Source organism: Neophocaena asiaeorientalis, unplaced genomic scaffold (genome assembly GCF_003031525.2).
Source record: "Neophocaena asiaeorientalis asiaeorientalis breed wild unplaced genomic scaffold, Neophocaena_asiaeorientalis_V1.1 scaffold246, whole genome shotgun sequence".
In the NCBI taxonomy this organism is placed as follows: Eukaryota; Metazoa; Chordata; class Mammalia; order Artiodactyla; family Phocoenidae; genus Neophocaena; species Neophocaena asiaeorientalis.
This window is the reverse complement of record NW_020174551.1, coordinates 2694605-2713965: the sequence shown is the minus strand read 5'-3', so window position 1 is coordinate 2713965 and position 19361 is coordinate 2694605. Positions and strand designations below refer to the sequence as shown.

General features: G+C 40.9%; 1 protein-coding gene across 6 annotated transcripts in view; it reads right to left on the bottom strand.

Moving 5' to 3' along the window:
• The window catches only part of SPATS2L (spermatogenesis associated serine rich 2 like), a 174641-nt gene that overhangs the window by 55715 nt on the left and 99565 nt on the right, over nt 1–19361 (bottom strand). For all 6 annotated transcript variants that reach the window (XM_024757381.1, XM_024757380.1, XM_024757384.1 and 3 more), the window contains 2 exons: nt 5649–5757; nt 2387–2436 (listed from right to left, as the gene is read on the bottom strand). In XM_024757381.1, coding sequence (XP_024613149.1) covers nt 2387–2436; nt 5649–5757 — 159 coding nt within the window. The remainder of the gene's footprint in view (nt 1–2386; nt 2437–5648; nt 5758–19361) is intronic.

Below are 19361 nucleotides of genomic sequence, written 5' to 3'. Positions count from 1 at the left end.
AAAAAAAAAAAAAAGAGGCAGGGAAGTCCCTCCGAAAGGAGGAAGTAGAGTCAGATCCCCAAAGTCCAGGTTGGATCTAGGAAAAGGCACCAACCAACCAGGAGATCCCTGGATTGCTGTCACTGTCCGGGAATCATCCCCATGAATACTTAAGCTGGAGTGGACAACTGCTACAAAGGAACGCCGAACCCACGTGGGTCCACCTGGATTCGCATTGTGCACCTGTATCTGGATCTCTCGGCTGCTACCTGAACGGCATTACAAGACTTCAGTTACATTTAGTTCAAAACAACGCAAGCCTGCATTCTAGATAATTGAAAACTTTTAGACCTTGGTGCAAGCCTCAGCCAATGAGAACAGACATGGGGCCCATCAGGGCAGACCCTGTCCCGCCTGTTGCATCAGTGTCCCACCAGCTGAACATCAGCCCAGCTTTGTTCTTCAACACATCTGGAAAAAAAAATAAAAAGAAGGGCTTCCCTGGTGGCACAGTGGTTGAGAGTCCGCCTGCGATGCAGGGGACACGGGTTCGTGCCCCGGTCCGGGAAGATCCCACGTGCCACGGAGCGTCTGGGCCCGTGAGCCATGGCCACTGAGCCTGCGTGTCTGGAGCCTGTGCTCCGCAATGGGAGAGGCCACAACAGTGAGAGGCCCGTGTACCGCAAAAAAAATAATAAATTAATTAAATAAAAAGAAACAGTTTTCTCTTGATTCTCCTCCCCACTCTCCTTCTTTTCCTTTGAAACCACAATCATGCCCCTGAGTAAGGGCTCCTCCAGGGGAGAGAAATGCACTGACTGGGTGAAGGAAGGCCCAGGGGCACTTATTCCCACACAAGCCCTGCGTCTCCTGGGCTGGGGAGACAGTTTTCCCACTGAACCTCTAAGAGGGAGGCTTAGTAATGAGTTGGGTCTGCAGCTGCCGTCTGCTCTGTTTTTCACATCAGAGAAATTTCATACCCAAACCACACATCTGAAATTCCTCCAGGTAAGTATAAATACTGCCTTTCAATCACCTGCAAATTGTCTTCATCTCACATAGAAGCCTGGGAAGCTATGATTAAAGATAAGCAGAGATTGTCAAAGACGGTGGCATACAAAGATTAAAAATTTTTTTCATAATTCTTCCTATTCTCCATGAAGCTAGGAGGAGAAAAAGGAGGAACGGGTCATTCTAGTAATTTCAGTAATCTCGGGATTTTATGAAAGCAATACTGCTTTCTTGTGTTTGTTTAAAACCTGTGCCACAGGCCTGCGATCTTCCCTCAGTGGGAAGGGTATATCCTGGGATTCCCAAAACACAAGGCTTCTCTGGGAATAGTGGGAATGGGTGGGGAAGTTACTTTGAAAAGAGAAGCAGACTTTTTGTGAAAGTCATGAAACAGGTTACAGGCCAAGAACAAGAAGGAAGCTGCGGGCTTCCCTGGTGGCGCAGTGGTTGAGAGTCCGCCTGCCGATGCAGGGGACGCGGGTTCGTGCCCCGGTCCGGGAAGATCCCACATGCCGCGGAGTGGCTGGGCCCGTGAGCCATGGCCGCTGAGCCTGTGCATCCGGAGCCTGTGCTCCGCGGCGGGAGAGGCCACAGCAGTGAGAGGTCCGCGTACTGCAAAAAAAAAATTTAAAAATAAAAAAAAAAAAAAGAAGGAAGCTGCACCTCACTGGAGCTAGTGAGGGTTCCAGTGCTCCATGGTCACTCACAACACCAGAAAGTCACGTTCTGGAGACAGAGGCCAGTGTGTGCGCTGCATACCGCACGTGTGCCCGTAAGTCGAGACTGTGTAACTAAACAAGAAAGCAAAATAACTTGAGAGGGGCAGAGTAAAATCTCCCCTCTGTTCTCAAGGAGCAGTCAGTCTGTCAGGGTTCGAAAGAAGGGAAAACAGGTCCCTTACTTACTATGGCTTTAAGGCGCTTTCCTTTTTTCTTCCTTTATTAAAAATCTAGCTTATTAGAACTCAGGAAAAAAGTATCTCGGGGCAGCCCTGGACAGATTCTCTCAGCTGGAAAAACATGTGAAAATATATTTAGGGCTTTTCAAGTATCTTTAAAACACTCCTTAATTTTTCCCTTTGTGCTACAGGATACGTTCAGGCAAGTTAACGTCTAGAATCCTTTGAATTCTCCGGTTGGGCTCGCCTTAATACTTAAAAAGAAAACTCTGGGATTTCAAAAGCACACCTGGTGGTTAAAAACACTTGAACAGAAAACAAGGGCATTAGTAGGGAGGGTGGCCGGTAATTTAAGAGAGTCGTGAATCTGGAAGCTTCCTGGGTGTACATATTAACATATATGAAAGAAGCACAAAATTGGCAGCCTTGTTAAAATGATAACAACCATGAAGATTCTGATGGAAGCTGCTACTAATTTACAATCAATATCAATCTTACCTTCTTTTTTCCTGTCATATTCCATTCTTTTAGAACTTGAATTGCACTGCCTAGACAAAGACAAAGAATCTTCAACATGCATTCACATAATAAAGCACCACACAAAATTCATCTCTGTCTTTCCATCTTGGTAGCGATTTTTTTTTCAGCTTTTTCATTTGTTTTGATACATCCTACCTTAATAAAAATGCCAGTTTCATTTTTTATTTCCAGATTTTCATTAAATTCACTGCATGATCTTGGTTTTATCAAAGTATTAAGCCCCACTACATGAAGCTTACTTTGTTTTATCATTATGTTGTCTTAGAGAAAATGAAATATGTCGAGAATTTTCTGATAGCTTCATTGCCATAGGTAGAATTAAAATTGTTCTGTTTGATATATGAATCAAAATACCTCTAATCTTCCAGGCTAAACATGAGATTTTGAATATTATTAACCATGTGAAATCCTAACTTTTTGTTTGGCTATTCCTGCTCATTTTCTGCCTCTACTCGTTATGTTCACAACCTGCAGGGTGATAAGGACAGACGATCCGATGTTAGCTTTGCTCTCATCACTGTGAATAGGGATGGGATGCAGTCTTTGCAAGGTTCGGCTCTGAAACAAAAGAAGCTCATCAAATAAGTTGAGTCCTAGGTTCTGTCAATGCCATTCACATGCATACGTGGCATTGCTCAGATGCAGAGGAAAAGCCTAACTTGATTAAATTAGAAAACATTTTAAAAGAAATGCTTAACCACTGGTCAGCTACAGTAAGTATCTTCATGTGTGTAGTCTTAGTAAGTTCTGCACTCCTTCAACTGTGCTGGGGGTAATTTCAACAATAAGTTATTGGTAATGAGTAGACCAGTTGTTCTCATTTAAATAGGTGCTTCTAAAAGAGTAGCTCTTACATGTATCCTTTTAACAATTTTAAGCATTCTCATACAGTCTCATTATACTAATAGTTCTCTACAATGAGTGCGTTGGCTAAACAAAGATAAACTTCAGGCCCGTATTTATAACAAATTTCAAATTAGTAGGGCCCCAATTATTGAGTCTACTGTTACTGTTTGATAACCAGAAGGCCATAGTGTTTGGACCAATGTTCAGAAAGGCTAATTATTCCTATCCATTCACAGTTTCCAATTCAATGCCCCTCTTAGGCCTTTTGTGTTACATGTACTTGAAATAGTAAGACTGCACTTAAAAGTAAGCTATAATTCAGTCTTTTTATTAACTGGGCTGGTCTTTTTCTAATTTGCTCAGAGAATTAATGTTTCACAGTATTTTCCTTTTGAAGAACTTTAGGAAGTCACTTTCACTAGGTTACTTCCTAAGTCACACCAGTGGCTGATAATCATTAGGGTAGTTCTTACTTATAGCTCAACTTCAGTTTTCCAGATAAAATTAAATTTTAAAAAATGTTAAATACTGTTCTTTTTAATCAGAGGGAGGAGGTGAGTTGCTTACTGCTTTCAAATGCAACATTCAATTATTCCTCTAATTTGCACGTTTTGACATAAATTCTATTTGCAATTTGGACAACAAGCTTTTAGAGGGTAATTCTGAAGAAGAAATAACTATGTTTACAGACAATTTTGAAATTGTTGTTATTAAACTTTAATTATACGGAAACGGCTTGGAGTTCTTTAAGCCGCTCACAAAGAGTGCTTTCGGTGTGCCTCGTAAATGATTCTTAACAATTATTTCTGATTTTCAGTGATTTTTAAACAAGTTTTCTGACTACTCCCCATCCAAAATGATATGAGGTTTCTCAGCAATCGATGAGTCTTTAAAAATGAGACCTCAATACCGACAAGGTGAAAATGTCAAGAAGGACAAGCATGGTGCTCTATTTAAATATGATCGGATTTGATGACAGTCCGTCAGTTACTGAGTATCTGTGCATCTCATCAGGGGTCATTCTGTAATAAAAACTTTCATGATGGAGAATGTCGGGGCCTCAATCCAACTGAGGCTGGGGAAGCATGGGGATAATAACCTTTTTCCTTTCCTAAAGCTTTTTTCCATGTGAGTGATGTTGGCAAGTGAAAGCTGAAAAGAGTTTATCTGAGCCAGGATATGCATGTTTCCCCCAATTTTTTCTTGAGATGAATTGCACTAAATGCTGCAAAGGTGGAATAATAATTACATTCTCTGTATTTGTATCTGGTGAGTAAAGATTCTTGTACACGAAGCAGGAAAAACAGTCAGAAAAGTTATGCACCGTGGGTCTGCTTGCAGGTCTATTTTGAATGATAATCATTTTTAATTCAATTAGGACCCTAAACCCTGACTGCAGATATCAGAATGTGAGTGTGTTGCCTGGTTCCAAGACCTTGCCTGAAATGCAATTGTACTATATGTAGAAACTTACGAAGATTATTCTACTCCTAGGAAAGTAAGTAAATCAAACTGTCCTTAACAAATAAAGTGTAACTAGGATAAACCCGAGGAATGTGCTAATAGGTCTTCCCTGACCTTTCGGTCAGATTATGTTTAGTTAGTTCATACTGACAAAACAGAAGCTAATGCTGGGACAGAAGACATATGATAACTAAGGACAGGTATGAGATCTCTGTTCATAAATGGAACTTTAATTTGAGTAGGAGAGAAGACTTTCCCATAATTTATAGGAAATCTAAAACAGTAGGTTACCCATTTATAGAATAAATACATTCCTGAGACTTTAGATTCTATACCGTCACTGGCGATGCACTGTCCAAAAATAACAATTTTTTTTAGACAGCAAAAAGTTCTAGAGGTAGATAAGATGAACTGATATTCTGACTAATTAGGTAATCTCAAAATCATAAACTAAGGATATTAAAGACTAAACCAGTCCTCTCAGGCTACATAAGCATCAAGTTCAAGGATTCCAGTCATAAGGCCAAGTAGAACTATGCTGGTTGAAGAGTTGAGAAGGCTTCCCAGATCAGGAGTAAAGTACATTATCCTCCATTAACAAGGGCGCCATCAAATAAAGGACATGTTTAGTAACAAATTGGACAGACTGGTTGACAACGGAATTAGTAGCATTATAATACGTATCCTTTGTAAACTATCTACAGTCTGTCTTTTTTTTTGCCCAATGAGGAAAAAAGAACTTCCAAATTCTGCTCTTAATATGTAGACGTGTCTTTAAAACCTAGCATATTTTAATGAAAATTAAAGTATTAGTGAATAATTGGTATTCAATGCATTCAAGGAAAAGAATACAGAATATATGGAATATCTAGTTCTAACGTCTTCAGGTTCAGGGGACGTGTATACTTACCATCCACGAAGGCCTGCACTGCTTTATCTACATTAAAATCAAACTGTTGTAGCACCAGAACTATTTCATTATTGCTTTTGTTGGGAACAACTGATCGAACCGCGTAGATCTGCAAAGGAGAGGAAAAGAAAAAGAAAGGTAAACGTTTTGAATATTTTTCATCCATATTAGTCTCTCACTGGATAGAATGATAACTGTTAGAAAGGCCTTGAAAAGCCAACTAATCTACCTTCTTGCCATCAAGCATACTCAAGGCACTTCAGACCACTAAAAATTAATCCTGGTGACCACCTTGATAGCCTCTTTACCTGAATACACATTGTACAGGGACGTCCTTGTTAGGACTGGAGTAGCACGTGGGAAAAGCCAACTCTGGTTTTGCAACCTACTCCCCCCACCAACCCAGCCCCAAGACTCCAAGGGGTACTTTCAGTGAGTACTTTTCAGTGAGTACACAGATAGTTTTCTGTCTCAGGCTCTCTTCTCCGTGGGCTCAGGGCAGCTCTTTGGAAAATTTACAGAAACAGCCTCATGCCTCAGCTTCTCTGATCTGCACAGTGGAGACAGTCATAGTGAGGTTCACAGAAGCGTGGTGTGAAACTCCATTAATTTTTACAGAGATATAAAATGTGGGGCATTGTATTTTTGAAATAGCAATCTTAGCCACAATACAGAAAACGTTCCCCAACACACTTCTGAAAATCAAACATTTAAAACAGTAAAAGTAAATACATGTATGAGAGCTAAGGACTTCAACAGGTTAAGCTGATATTCAATTTTTAATGACCTATAGGTATTTCTTAATCAAATTTTGCACATGTTCTTTCTTTTTGCCTAATAGAATTAATGGACCTTTATCTCACAGAACTTGCAATTACTACAGGATGCTCTATCCACTTCAGCAAACCCTGGCTCACCCAGCTTTCTATCAAGGGGATTACTGCAGCCACTACTGACAAATATGAGAGTACTACATGGTGCCAAGGTGCGTAGCATCCATAATGATGGCCACAAAAGCACTGCACAATCCTTACACGTTTTCATCAATGGTTAAATTGAGTTTTAGAGTTACATGCAATTTATTGTAATCAGATCCATGGACTATGGATTATATGTGTATGATAATGTGTAAGATTCTATTGCCCAGAACACTCAATTAAGCAGCATAGCCTATTTCCTAATTATGTTAGAAAATAGACAGCCTACTCCATTTCGACGTACATGTAAGAGTATTTAGATTATAATGAGAAAACAGCACAAGATATGGGTTTATAACTTGGAGAGGTTCTGACATTATAGAAAGCTGGCTTTGAATCTTGACATTCAGAAATGCTACATATGTAGGGATTTTCAAGGACTCTAATTATACACACACACGCACACACACACACACACACACACAGCTGTATATATGTGACAAGAGTCCTTTGATTTTTTTCTCTACTTTACGGTTCTTAGTTTTTCTAGCTTCTATTTTAAAAAATATTATTAACTTCTTCAAATCTAAGTTCTTTCTCACTTTTTCTCTTGCTCTCTTTAAAAATCCTTTCAGTGAATAATTTTTGAATGTCTATTGTGTGACAAGGCACCAAACTTCCTGTAACTTATAGACTAGAGGGGGATGCACATATTGTTCAAATGATCACACAAATACATACTTATACGTTGTGATAAATGCTATAAATCATAGGACAGGGAGACGACTTTATATAGGTATGCTGAAATCTGAAGTACAGGGGAGAAGAGATGGGTGGGAGGTTAAGAGGAAAGGCATCTTAGGCAGAGGGAACAGCACGAATGAGGAGCAAGGCACAGGTGGGGGAGTAGAGAGGGAGGCAGAGGCTGAGGCTTCCAAAATACAAAGATGAGGCCAGAGGCGGGCAGGGACCAGATCGTGCAGCCTACAAGGCTATGCAAAAGACTTAGGTCTTGTGAGCATCCCATAACCGTCCTTTTGTGTTGTCCTTTCTTATTCATTCATCATGTTTGAAAGATACCTCTCTCTCTTTTCTTTCTCTCTCTCTAATTTACCCTTGTCATATACACATTTTATATGTAGATAAATGTATATTTATATATCATTATATTTAAGTTATGTGTAAGTTAAGGTGTACAGTATGTTGATTTGATACATTTATGTACTGCAAAATGATTACCACCATAGCATTAGCTAATACCTCTAATTATCTACTCCCATTAGATAATTACCACTTCTTTTTTGTGGTGAGAACATTTAAGATCTACTCTCAAGTATATGATTCAGTATACAATCACCATACTGTGCATTAGATCCCCAGAACTTATTAATCTTGTAACTGAAAGTTTATACCCTTTGACCCAAATCTCCCCATTTATCTCTTTTTTTTAAGAGAAGCCAAGATGGGGAGAAAAACAAGAACAAAAACACCTGCATTGACCCGGGAGAATCATTAACAGTGCATGTCCAAAACTAAATACAATTGGCCTAGCAGGCACCAGTGCACTGGAGTTATGTATAAACATTACGTGTTGTCCTTCTAATGTAGTTCTTTTAAATAAAATTCTAGCATTTCAAGCCACTATAATTGGTTAGTATTATATAAAATTTCTTGATAATAATTACCATCAATATTACCACATCAGTCATGCCCTTCTAAATAATAATTTGCAGCAACATGGATGAACCTAGAGCATATTATGCTTAGTGAAACAAGTCAGACAGAGAGAACACATATGATATCACTTATATGTGAAATCTAAAAAAATAAAACAAATGAATGTATATAGCAAAATGGAAACGGACTCACAGATATAGAAAACAAAATAGTGGTTACTGGTGGAGAGAGGGAAGCAGGGAGGGGCAAGATTGGGGCATGGAATTAAGAGATACAAACTACTGTGAAAAAAAATAGATAAGCAACAAGGACATATTGTACAGCACAGGGAATTATAGCCATTATCTTGTAATAACTTTGAATGGAGTATAATATGTAAAAATACTGAACACTATGCTGTATATCTGAAACTAATATAATGTTGTAAATCAACTATACGTCAATAAAAAAAAACACAAAGTTTTCGATCCACCTACATAGTTGTGTGATCAGTAAAGACCTAGAAGTATGGAATAAACATAAAATAGCTGTTTGCCCTGTTTCCAGTCTCTCCTCTGCAAAACATAATTTATTTTATTATGTTAAGGCAAAATACAATATAAACTTGAGCTTATAGAGATACTTCTTCTTTAGATGTTTATACTACTCTTGCCTGTCCCTCTTTAAAAGAAAAAAAAAAAATCAACCACGGTAGGATATAGAAAACATCTATCCTTGTCACTTTATATATCCTAGCACTGAACATATCCTTAGAATATTGTCAGTAACTGAGTTCTGATATCAAATATAACTATGAATATTGCATACAACTCCTGGAGGAAGACACAGGAATGTCGAGTTTTAAAGAAAAGAGAAAAAAAAGGAAAAAAATAATTTCTGCCTATTCTTAGATATTCCATAGTAATGTTGAATTCTAGTGGATTTCTGGGCCAAGTTTCTGCTTTAATCACAGTACTTGCCTAATGTGAAGAGAGTAGTATTGTTTCTCCACCTTCTTATTTATAAATTCACTACATTTATTTTTCTATGAAAATGTGTTTGAGAAAGATGGAGAAATCCAGGCACTCATCTGCACGCCTAAAAATACAGGAACCTGGGCTTCCCTGGTGGCGCAGTGGTTGAGAGTCTGCCTGCCGATGCACGGGTTCATGCCCCGGTCCGGGAAGATCCCACATGCCGCGGAGCAGATGGGCCCGTGAGCCATGAGCCTGTGCGTCCGGAGCCTGTGCTCCGCAACGGGAGAGGCCACAACAGTGAGAGGTCCACGTACAGCACACACAAAAAAAAAAAAAATACAGGAACCTCACAGTGTCACTATTCAAGATGCAGCAGTCATAAGGGGTCTAAGCATTTAAATCTAAAAAAAACCTCCTTATGAAGGAGGTTTAAAATATAAGGAGTGGATGACAAAGGCAGTGTTATAGTGAGGTTGTGCTGAAAAGCTGCCTTTGCATTTGGAAATGAAGCTCCTGGAGCAATGGATCAATCAATGCGTGACTAATGGTAGTTTGCATGCGGAGAGCTCATAAAATCCACGCCTGCAGCGGCTGTTTTGCAGAGGCTGTCTTTGGCGGCGATGCTTCAGACACACGGCCTTTACTTCACTGCCACAGCCCAAGCTGGTGAGTCTGTTGCTGCAGCTTCACCCCGAAGCCCACTGTTTGCAGCTGCGCGTGGGTGCATCCCTCAAGGGTTCTCATGCCATAAACAGTGCGTTCCAGGGGGGTCAACCAGGCAGCGGCGCAGGATGTCAGGTGACAATATGGCCCGCTAGTTAGTGGTTCATTTAGCAACTGCTTTACCTTTCCCAAATCACATTCCTCTGTTTTGCTTTTACTAATTTAAATCTAGTTTGGCAAATTCAATTTGCTATTGAGAAATCTTCCTTTTGCACATCAAAAGTTGTTTTGATTTTAAAAGCATTTGCACAGCAAAGGAAACCATTGATAAAATGAAGACAACCTACTGAATGGGAGAAAATATTTGCAAATGATATGACCAATAAGGGTTAATATTCAACATATATAAACAGCTTACACAACTCCAGAGAAAAACAAACAACCTGATTAAAAAATGGTCAGAAGAACTGAATAGACATTTTTCCAAAGAGGAAATGCAGATGGCCAACAGGCACATGAAGAGATGCTTAACATCCCTAATCATCAGGGAAATGCAAGTCAAAACCACAATGAGATATCACCTCACACCTGTCAGAATGGCTATCATCAAAAAGAACACAAACAACAAATGTTGACAAGGATGTGGAGAAAGGGGAACACTCGTACACTGTTGGTGAGAATGTAAATTAGTGCAGACACTATGGAAAACAGTATGGAGGTTTCTCAAAAAACTAAAAACAGAACTATAATATGACCCAGTAATTCCACTCATGGGTATATATCCGAAAAAAACAAAAACACTAATTCGAAAAGATAACATGTGCCCCAATGTTCATAGCAGCATTTACAATTGCCAAGATATGGATACAACCTAAGTGTCCATCAGCAGATGAATGGATAAAGAAGATGTGATATATATATATATATATATATATATATATATATATATATATATACACACACATACATATATATATAATGGGATGCTACTGAGTCATAAAAAAGAATGTGATTTTGCCATTTGTAGCAACATCCATGGACTTGGAGGGTACAATGCCAAGTGAAATACGTCAGACAGAGAAAGACAAATACTATATGATGTCACTTATATGTGGAATCTAAAAAATACAACAAATTAGTGAATATAACAAAAAAGAAGTGGACACAGATATAGAGAACAAACTAGTGGTTACCAGTGGGAAGAGGCAAGAGGGGAAGGGCAAGATAAGAGTAGGGGATTAAGAGGTACAAGCCATTATGTATAAAATAAGCTACAAGGATATACTGTACAACGTGGGGAATACAGCCAATAGTTTTCAATAATTTGAAATGCAGTATAACCTTTAAAAACTGAGACTCACTGTAATTTATACCTGTAATTTATACTGTACATCTACATCAACTACATGTCAATAAAAAATAAACATTTAAAAAATTGTTTTGATTTAACGTCAGCATTCTAATCTCCCTTTCTCTCCTCCCTCTGGGGCTTTCTATCTGGCTTGGCAGGTTTTGCCCCATTCTGCCTCAGGCCCGCCCTGCTGTCATTTTGACTGCAGTAAGCAGCGAGGCAGTGTGGCTTTCACCGTTTGATTTCAGCTTCCCACATTGACCTACCTCTCCTGGACCTGACTGGTCTGGTTTAAGAGCTGTTAGGTTTCCTCATTCACTCTGCACATTTCTGGAGCCTGTCTACGATGACTCCTTAGAAATTCTTCTTGGCTTACTGATGAGTCTCAAAAAATGGTTCTGACAGAAGTTTTCAATCCACCTACACAGCTGTGTGATCAGTAAAGACCCAGTATTATCAAATAAACAGAAAATAACAGCTCCCTCTGCTTCTGGTCTCTCCCCTGCAAATTCACCCCAAGGCTGTTGCCAGACTACTCTCCTTCAAGTATAATCATGACTATTTCCCCACCTTCCTTAAGAGTAAAGTTAAATGTCTACAACCTGGATTCAAGGCCATCAACAACTGGGCACCCACTTGCTTTTCCAAGTGCCCCTCTTGCTCTGCCCTTTATAGATAAGCACAAACCCAGTGTTGGCCCCCTACCTCTGTGTGAACTTTGCCCTTGACCTGAGATGTGTGCCCTTGCCCAAATCTTACACTCCAGCTGAGATGCCATGTGTTCCGTGACGTCCATCTCAACCATCCCTGCTGTAAGTCATCTCTGTCTCCTTTCGGTTCTCACAGACCATATCAGTGGGTGCCTCCTAACCTTAGCATCTTCTACGTCACAGCCTAAGTGTCTGGGTAAACGGTAAGCAACATGTGGGCAAAGTCATCTTTGCATTGTCACCAAGCGCACCCCGAGTGACTAACAATGTGCACATAGTAGGTACTTAATAACTATTTGTTGAATGAGGGAATGCCAATTTGCACCTATACCAGGCTGCTCTGTTTTTTTTGACATGTCATGCTAAGATTTTTATTACTTTTCCATATTCATATGTGAAATTGTGCTACAGTGGGGTTTTGCTAATTGTATATAAATATGCTACAAAGCTCTCCTTCATTCTCTACCCTCTAAAACCATTTTTTTTTCACTGGAGTATAGTTGAGTTGATAACGTTGTGTTAGTTTCAGGTGTACAGCAAAGTGAATCAGTTATACATACATCCACTCTTTTTTAGATTCTTTCCCCATATATGCCATTACAGAGTATTGAGTAGAGTTCCCTGTGCTATACAGTAGGTCCTTATTCAGGCTGCTCTTTTGAGTCAGAGGAATATTCTGCCAGTGTTTGGACCATCCCATCACTCTGTATTTGCCATCCACAATAACAGGCAGGTGAGTCTCTGTAGACTGTGATATGACCTAAACATTATACGGTTATGGAGAATAGACATATGTTCTTTAACTTTCAATAACAGAGATGGGAAGAATATTTATGAGACTTCTGTATAATAAGATACTCACGGTATTTGTGGAGTTTTAAAAATACAAAATAGCATAGTAACTGCCTATCCTTCCAAAGCTCAGCCCAGCAGACAGGTATTGGTTGAGCCCCCACAAGGTAACAGGCACTGAGGACACAAAAGGGAGCCAGCTACAGTCCCTGCCCTAAGACGGACAGTGTAGCAGTGGTTCCAGAACCGTCCGTACCTGAAAGCACGTAAAACGCTGTGCTGCCTCTATGAAAAAGGCTGTAGTGTCACAGAGAAGGGAGCAGTTAAGTTTGCCCAAGGAGGGGAGACTATAGAGGAAATAGCCAGATGTCGCAGAAGAAGCTTTGGAATTAAACAGACCTATTTTCTAATCTTGGCTCTGCTATATGCTAGTTCTATGACCTTGGATGAGCTGCTTAAATTGCTGAAACTTGGTTCTGTAACTGTAAAATGAGGATATGACCTGCTAGAGTCTCAGTAAAACTGAAAAGAGATGATGCGTGTAAAGTGTCTGATATAGAATTTGGCATATATTAGCTGCTCAATAAATTTTTAAAAGGAAAGGGTGGGAGCATTTACATTGGGCCATGAAGGAGAAGGGTCTCTCTAGGTATAAAGGTTGGTGTGTCTTTGAAATGGAAAGAATGTGTGTCTAGAGTGTTGGCCAAGATTTATTTGGGGGAGATTCCCCCATATACTTCCCTTCTTTAGAACTTTCCCCTTCAGCCTTGCTGAGCAGTCAGTGGACCCAAGGCTCTTCTCAATCTCTTTCTCTCCTGCAAGTTGAGTGGCACCATAAGGAAGCCCATCACTAGGGTGGTTAACAGCACGTGCTCCCAGACTCCCCCCACCCCACCCCCACCTCCTGCCCAAGTCTCATTCTTTCATTTATTTATTTACTAAATGCCTACTATGGTCAGGCACTGCACTAGTGGCCGGAGACAGCAGTAATAAAACAGACACAGTCACTACCAAACCTAGAGAGGAAAACAGATGTAAAATACACTAATTAAAAAAATATACAACTGCAACTCGTGCTAAGTGAGCGATATGAAGGAAGCAGAGTATAGTGACAATGATCGCAGCAGTCAGGTCTGAAAAGACAAAGTGGGCCAATCAGATTCTCTGCCTTGGCATCTGGACTATTCCACACAAAGGGAGAGAAGCCAGAATGGAGATGAAGAGGGGCCATTTGGAGCTGCCTTACTTCCTGCTTTCCTGCTTCTTTAACTTGTCCTGCAGTCCCATGAGTCCCTACCAGATCTTTAGAGTAACCTCTTTTTCACTTGCACTAGTCGGAGAGGTTTCATTTTCTAGAACAAGTAGCAAGTGCCTAGAGGCAACATTAGTAACTAGGGCTGAAAATAAAAGTAATAAAGCCAGATTACTAATCCAACTGGCAAAGGGGAAAAATGGGTGATTTTAAAGATAAATCCGGATAGAATGGGAACGACATTTCAGAGAAGGGAGGTCCATGAGCCTTGTTCACAGACCTCATCTAGCACTCATGTTGCCCTAATTATTTACTTATATGACTATTTGCTCCACTGGAATGTGAGTTTGTAAACGGCAGGGATCATAGCTGTATATCCAGAGGGCCCAGAACAATGGGTGGCATTGAGTAGATGATTCGTAAATGTTCAGATAGATGAATGAACAAAAGGAAGTAGGGAGTCTAGTAAGATGATCATTGAAATATTACTTTTATTTATCCAGTTTTTTTTCCCAGTGCATCTCTGTAATTCAGCTTAATATATTATATGGTAGTAAAAAGTATTCAAGTCTAAAAATGTATGAAGTGCTTCCTAGGTCCCGGGCACTGCTGGTCCCAGCCTTGAGGACCTTGTAATCTTGGAGGTGAGCTTAATCTTATCCCCTACAAGAAGGACAGCAGTCAAACAGCCTGCAACCTCCTTTTTGCACCAGTGAGAACCAGAGTTATTTATGGGTTGCCGTTCCTGCAGCTCTGAAAGGAATTTTATAATCAGCTTTGGTCACATTTCTCAAATGCTGAGCAGTTCAGAGATGCCTTAAAAACAGCTCATCTGTGTACGTTTCGCTTCACTTGCTGGGCCACTAATATTATCTACACTCTAATGAAGGCAGTTCGCCTATGAATCTTCTTGGGGAAGAAAATATTCTTTGCAGACCAGTACCTTTGCATCATGGATAATTCTATAATTTAATTGCCTTTTCTAACATCTACTTTCTACCAGTAAAAAATATGCAAGAAGTGTTGTCATGTTCTACTTGGCTGGCTTCTGGGGAATTAACACCAGGCATATAAATCAAAATTAACTTTTTTTTTTGGCAGGAAACCAGGATTAGAAGGAATAAGGAAGATTTGAAGGTGGAAAAAAGTGCAGTTTTCACAGAATTGTGGGAAGTTTAAAGTTGAGAGAATCTTACAGATAGTCAAGTAGTGGCTCCACAAACTTTAAAGTATATTCACGTGGGGATCTGATGAGAATGCAGATTCTGATTCAGAGGCTTGGGGTGGAGCCCGAGAGCGCCTTTCTAATAAGTTACCAGGTGATGGAGATGCTGACTGTCCAAGGATGTGGTGACAGAATAATAGCCCCCAAAGGCAACCACCCCCTAATCCCCGGGAACCTGTGAATATGTTAGGCTACTGGCAAATTAAGGCTGCAGATAGAATTAAGGTTGTTAATCAAATCACCTTGAGAAGGGGAGATTATCTGGATTATCTCAGTGGACGCAATATAATCATGAGGGTCCTTATAAGTAGAAGGAGGAAGAAGAGAATGTCCGACTGACTCACTGTGAGAAAGACCTGACCAGCCATTGCTGGGTTTGAAGATGAAAGGGGGCCACGAGCCAAGAAATGCAGGCAGCTTCTAGAAGCTGGAAAAGACAAGAAAACGAATTCTCCCCTAGAGCCTCCAGAAAGGAATGTAGCCCTGCTGACACCTTGGTTTTAGCCCAATGAGACCCATTCAGACCTCTGATCTCCATAACTGTAAGATAGTAAATTTGTGGTCTTTTAAGCCACTACATTTGTGGCAATTTGTAATAGCAAATCCCATTTGTTACAGCAATGGGAAAATACTACAACAGACCACACATTGAGGAACAAAGTCTACTTTTTTCTTCCTCCTAATATGGAGCCATCTTTCCCTGTCTCAACAACTATCCTCTTTTTAAAAAAATATACCTTCCAGAGTGCAGCTCTCCCTCTCCCGCACTCCCCCTGACACACACATTTTGAGGGAATTCTAACCATTCATTCCAAGCCAGATTTCATGAGAGAAAGTGAGATGAATCTGTGAGATGAATCTGACACAGTATTTGCCCCCAAGGAGCTGACAAAACCATAGGAAATAAGGCAACGCCATAAATAACAACTAACTCAAGGTCATTCTGACAACAAAAATCCTCTCTGAGTCTCACCTGTTCTCTATTTTTTCTTTCACTACCCTGGACAGGTTTCCTTTGCCTTTTGCCTGGACTCTGGAAAAAGCCTTCTAATTGGACTCTCTGGCTTGGTTTCTGCTCTCTCCGATCCATCTTAAAACAATCACCACACAATTCATCTCCACAGAGTGCCTGAGTGTGTTGAGTGACGGGAGAATGGAGCCGGCAGTGAGACAGAATTTGAAGAGAGGAAAGACAGGAGATAAATTATGAAACAAAGTCCCAGAGGAAATGAAAGAAAATGGTATCAAAATCCATGTGGAAAAGCAAGCTTTGGAAGGGAAGGCAGATTCTTTCTCTTTCTCAGAATTCTGAGGAAGGAAGAAAGGAGAGAAAGGAAGAGTGAAGATAGAGAAGAAATTTGAGATCCTTAGGAGGACAACTGAAGGAAGGTATTTCCTCTGAGTGAGAGTTTTAGAGTTTGCCTTAGGGCTAAAATGTGGAGAAAGGTTTAGAGCTGCCTTATGGGAATGTGATAGGAAATGGCCTAGATGAATGAAAGAGGGCCGAGCTGGACTGAAGGGCCACTAATGCCGGATGATGGCACGGATTTGTCATGGAGCCAACTGGTGTGGCTTTCCTCAACAGGCCAGAGGTAGAAGCAGACAAAAGGAAGGACCCAAGGTTATGAACTCTAAGAAACATAGTGGTAGATCCTAGGACTTGGGGATACAGCGGCTGAGAATCATAAGGTAGATGATCAAGGCATCTGTGGGCAATGAAGGGGGATGACGAATTGGGAGACTAGGGAGAGACTAAGGGACGAGAGGTCCTGTTGAGAACAGAGAGCAGATGCTCAACAGAACGAGAGGATAAGAGGGGTCAATGATAAGAATGTAGCCAGAGAGGGGATGTTAGATGTTGCCAGTCCTTGGTCCTGGTTCTGCCTTCAGGTGTAACCTTTTCCCTAAAGACCAGCCCTTCATTTTTTTTTTTCAAGGAACGAATGTGTTCCTCAGAATTCCATCTCCTACGGAGCGGTTATGCTCTTCCGTTTTTCGTAAGCTGTGCTTCCCAAGATCTCACCACCCTGGTCGAGCTCCTCTGAGTGCATCCTGGTGAAATGTGGCCCTATAAATGAAGGACCTTGTTCCAGAGGTGGCTGGATCAGAGCAGAGGATTGTGGGAGCTGCACCTGTCTTGGTGGGGCCCTACTTACCCATTAAAGGAATCTAAGGTGGCATTAGCACTTTCGGGGCCCTCATCAATTACGGGTTCAAACAGAGCTTACTATGTTAGTAACACACCCTGGATTGTTTCTGTGACAAGCGTCCCCCATCCTATACTTGTATAGTGACAAGCGTCCCCCATCCTATACTTGTATAGTGACTAGAACGCAACGGGTAGGATATTGCATTCACCTTTGTTAAATTTCAGTCTGTAAGTTCTGACCCATCACTCCAGTCAGCTGTTAGCTTTTAGAACCTTGCTTTCTGCCATCACAAACAGGGAATGCATTAGCCATTCCTTCCAATTTTATATCATTTAAAACATTAGTTGCCATCATCTGTATCTTATCCGAATTGTTGATCTGAATTTAGATGAGCCACAACCAAGTACAGAGGCCAGAGTATCACCACAAGAACTTCCCTCAGAGTTGATACTGCTCTCTCAATCCACATTCACTTGTTTATTCATTCATTCATTCAGTCACAATGACCAGACCGTGCTAGACGCTGGAGTGTAGCAGTGACAGATACATTCCCTGACCTGCTTTGGAGCTTATAGTCTAAGAAGGCTATAGACTAAGAACACTCATGTTTGATGAGTGTTACAGAAGGGGAGGTAAAGGTGAGTTGGGCACCTGTAACAGGGGGACCTATGCTAACCCAGAGAATCAGGGAAGCTCCATCTGAAGTTTGTTTACACTGAGAATGAAGGGTAATAAGACCAAGCCAGGAGAGGGAAAGGGGAGAGGAGGTGAATTATTCCAGGAAGAGTATACAGCATCTACTCAAGGACAGGACCGAGTGACTGGAAGCACGGTCAAAGGAATGAAGACCCAGGATTGTTGGAGCATTAAATGTTAGAAGGAATGGGATTTCAGATGACGCTCGATCAAAACGGCATGAGGCAAAGTGTGCACGGCTCTGCAAGCCATCTTGTGATTCTGTGCCTTATCCTAAAGGCAGCCATTGGAGGGATCTACTCAGAGGAGGAGTGTGATATCTGCGTATTTAAGAAGGTCACTGCGGTTTCTATGTGGATGAGTTGGAGGAGAGCAAATGGATGCCGGTTAGGATTCTAATACAGTATCGAGGGGAGAGAAAGTAGACCAAGATGGAGCAGTGGAGAGAATGACTCACAAATTACTTGGGGGGAAGTGACTGATTTGTGTCGCGAGGAATGAGGAAGACGGAAGATGAAGGAATCTGGATGACTCCCGGGTGTCTGGCTTGAGCATTTTTGTCGATAGCGCTGTCTTTTCCTGAGAAAGGAAGTAGTGGTGAAAATGGAACCTTCTGCTTGAGGGGGCTGGGAGGCATCCACGTCCAGACATCTAGAGAACAGTCGAATCTATGAATCTGCAGCTCCAAGGAAGAACTGAGCCAGGGATACAGATTTGGGCACTGTCAGCATCTAACAGTGGTTCTCAGCCCTGGCTGCAAACTGGAAATCACCTGGTGAGTTTTAAAATGTACCTACATCCGGGTCCCACCTCAAACAATTGAATATGGGCCTGGACATTCACTATTTTTTAAAGTTTTCCTAGTGGTTCTAATGTCCACTCAATTGAAAACCGCGAGTGAGAGATATAAGGGGAGGCTTGGAAGCTAAGGGATAGTGTGGAAAGAAGAGAAAAGGTGGCTACTAGGACAGAGCTCTTTTCAGGTATAACTGCTCACCTATTTACTAAGTTACCTGCATGCAAACATCCACGCCTCTGTATTATTTAGGCAACATTATCATTTTAAAAATATCAGTTCTAGTTTGAACAGTTTTAATTTTTGAGAGGGTATTCCAGTTATTTAGTGCTGCATAACAAGTCACCCCAAAACTCTGTGGCTTAAAACAACAGTCAGTTGTAATTTTTCAATGTTTCTGTGGGTCAGAAGTTCAAGAGGAGTTCGGCTGAGTGGGTCTACCTTGGGGTCTTTCATGCAGGCAGAGAGAGCAGCTGGTATAGTGGGGGAGGTGCAGCTGAGGTCTGGCTGGCCATCTCTCTCTTCATG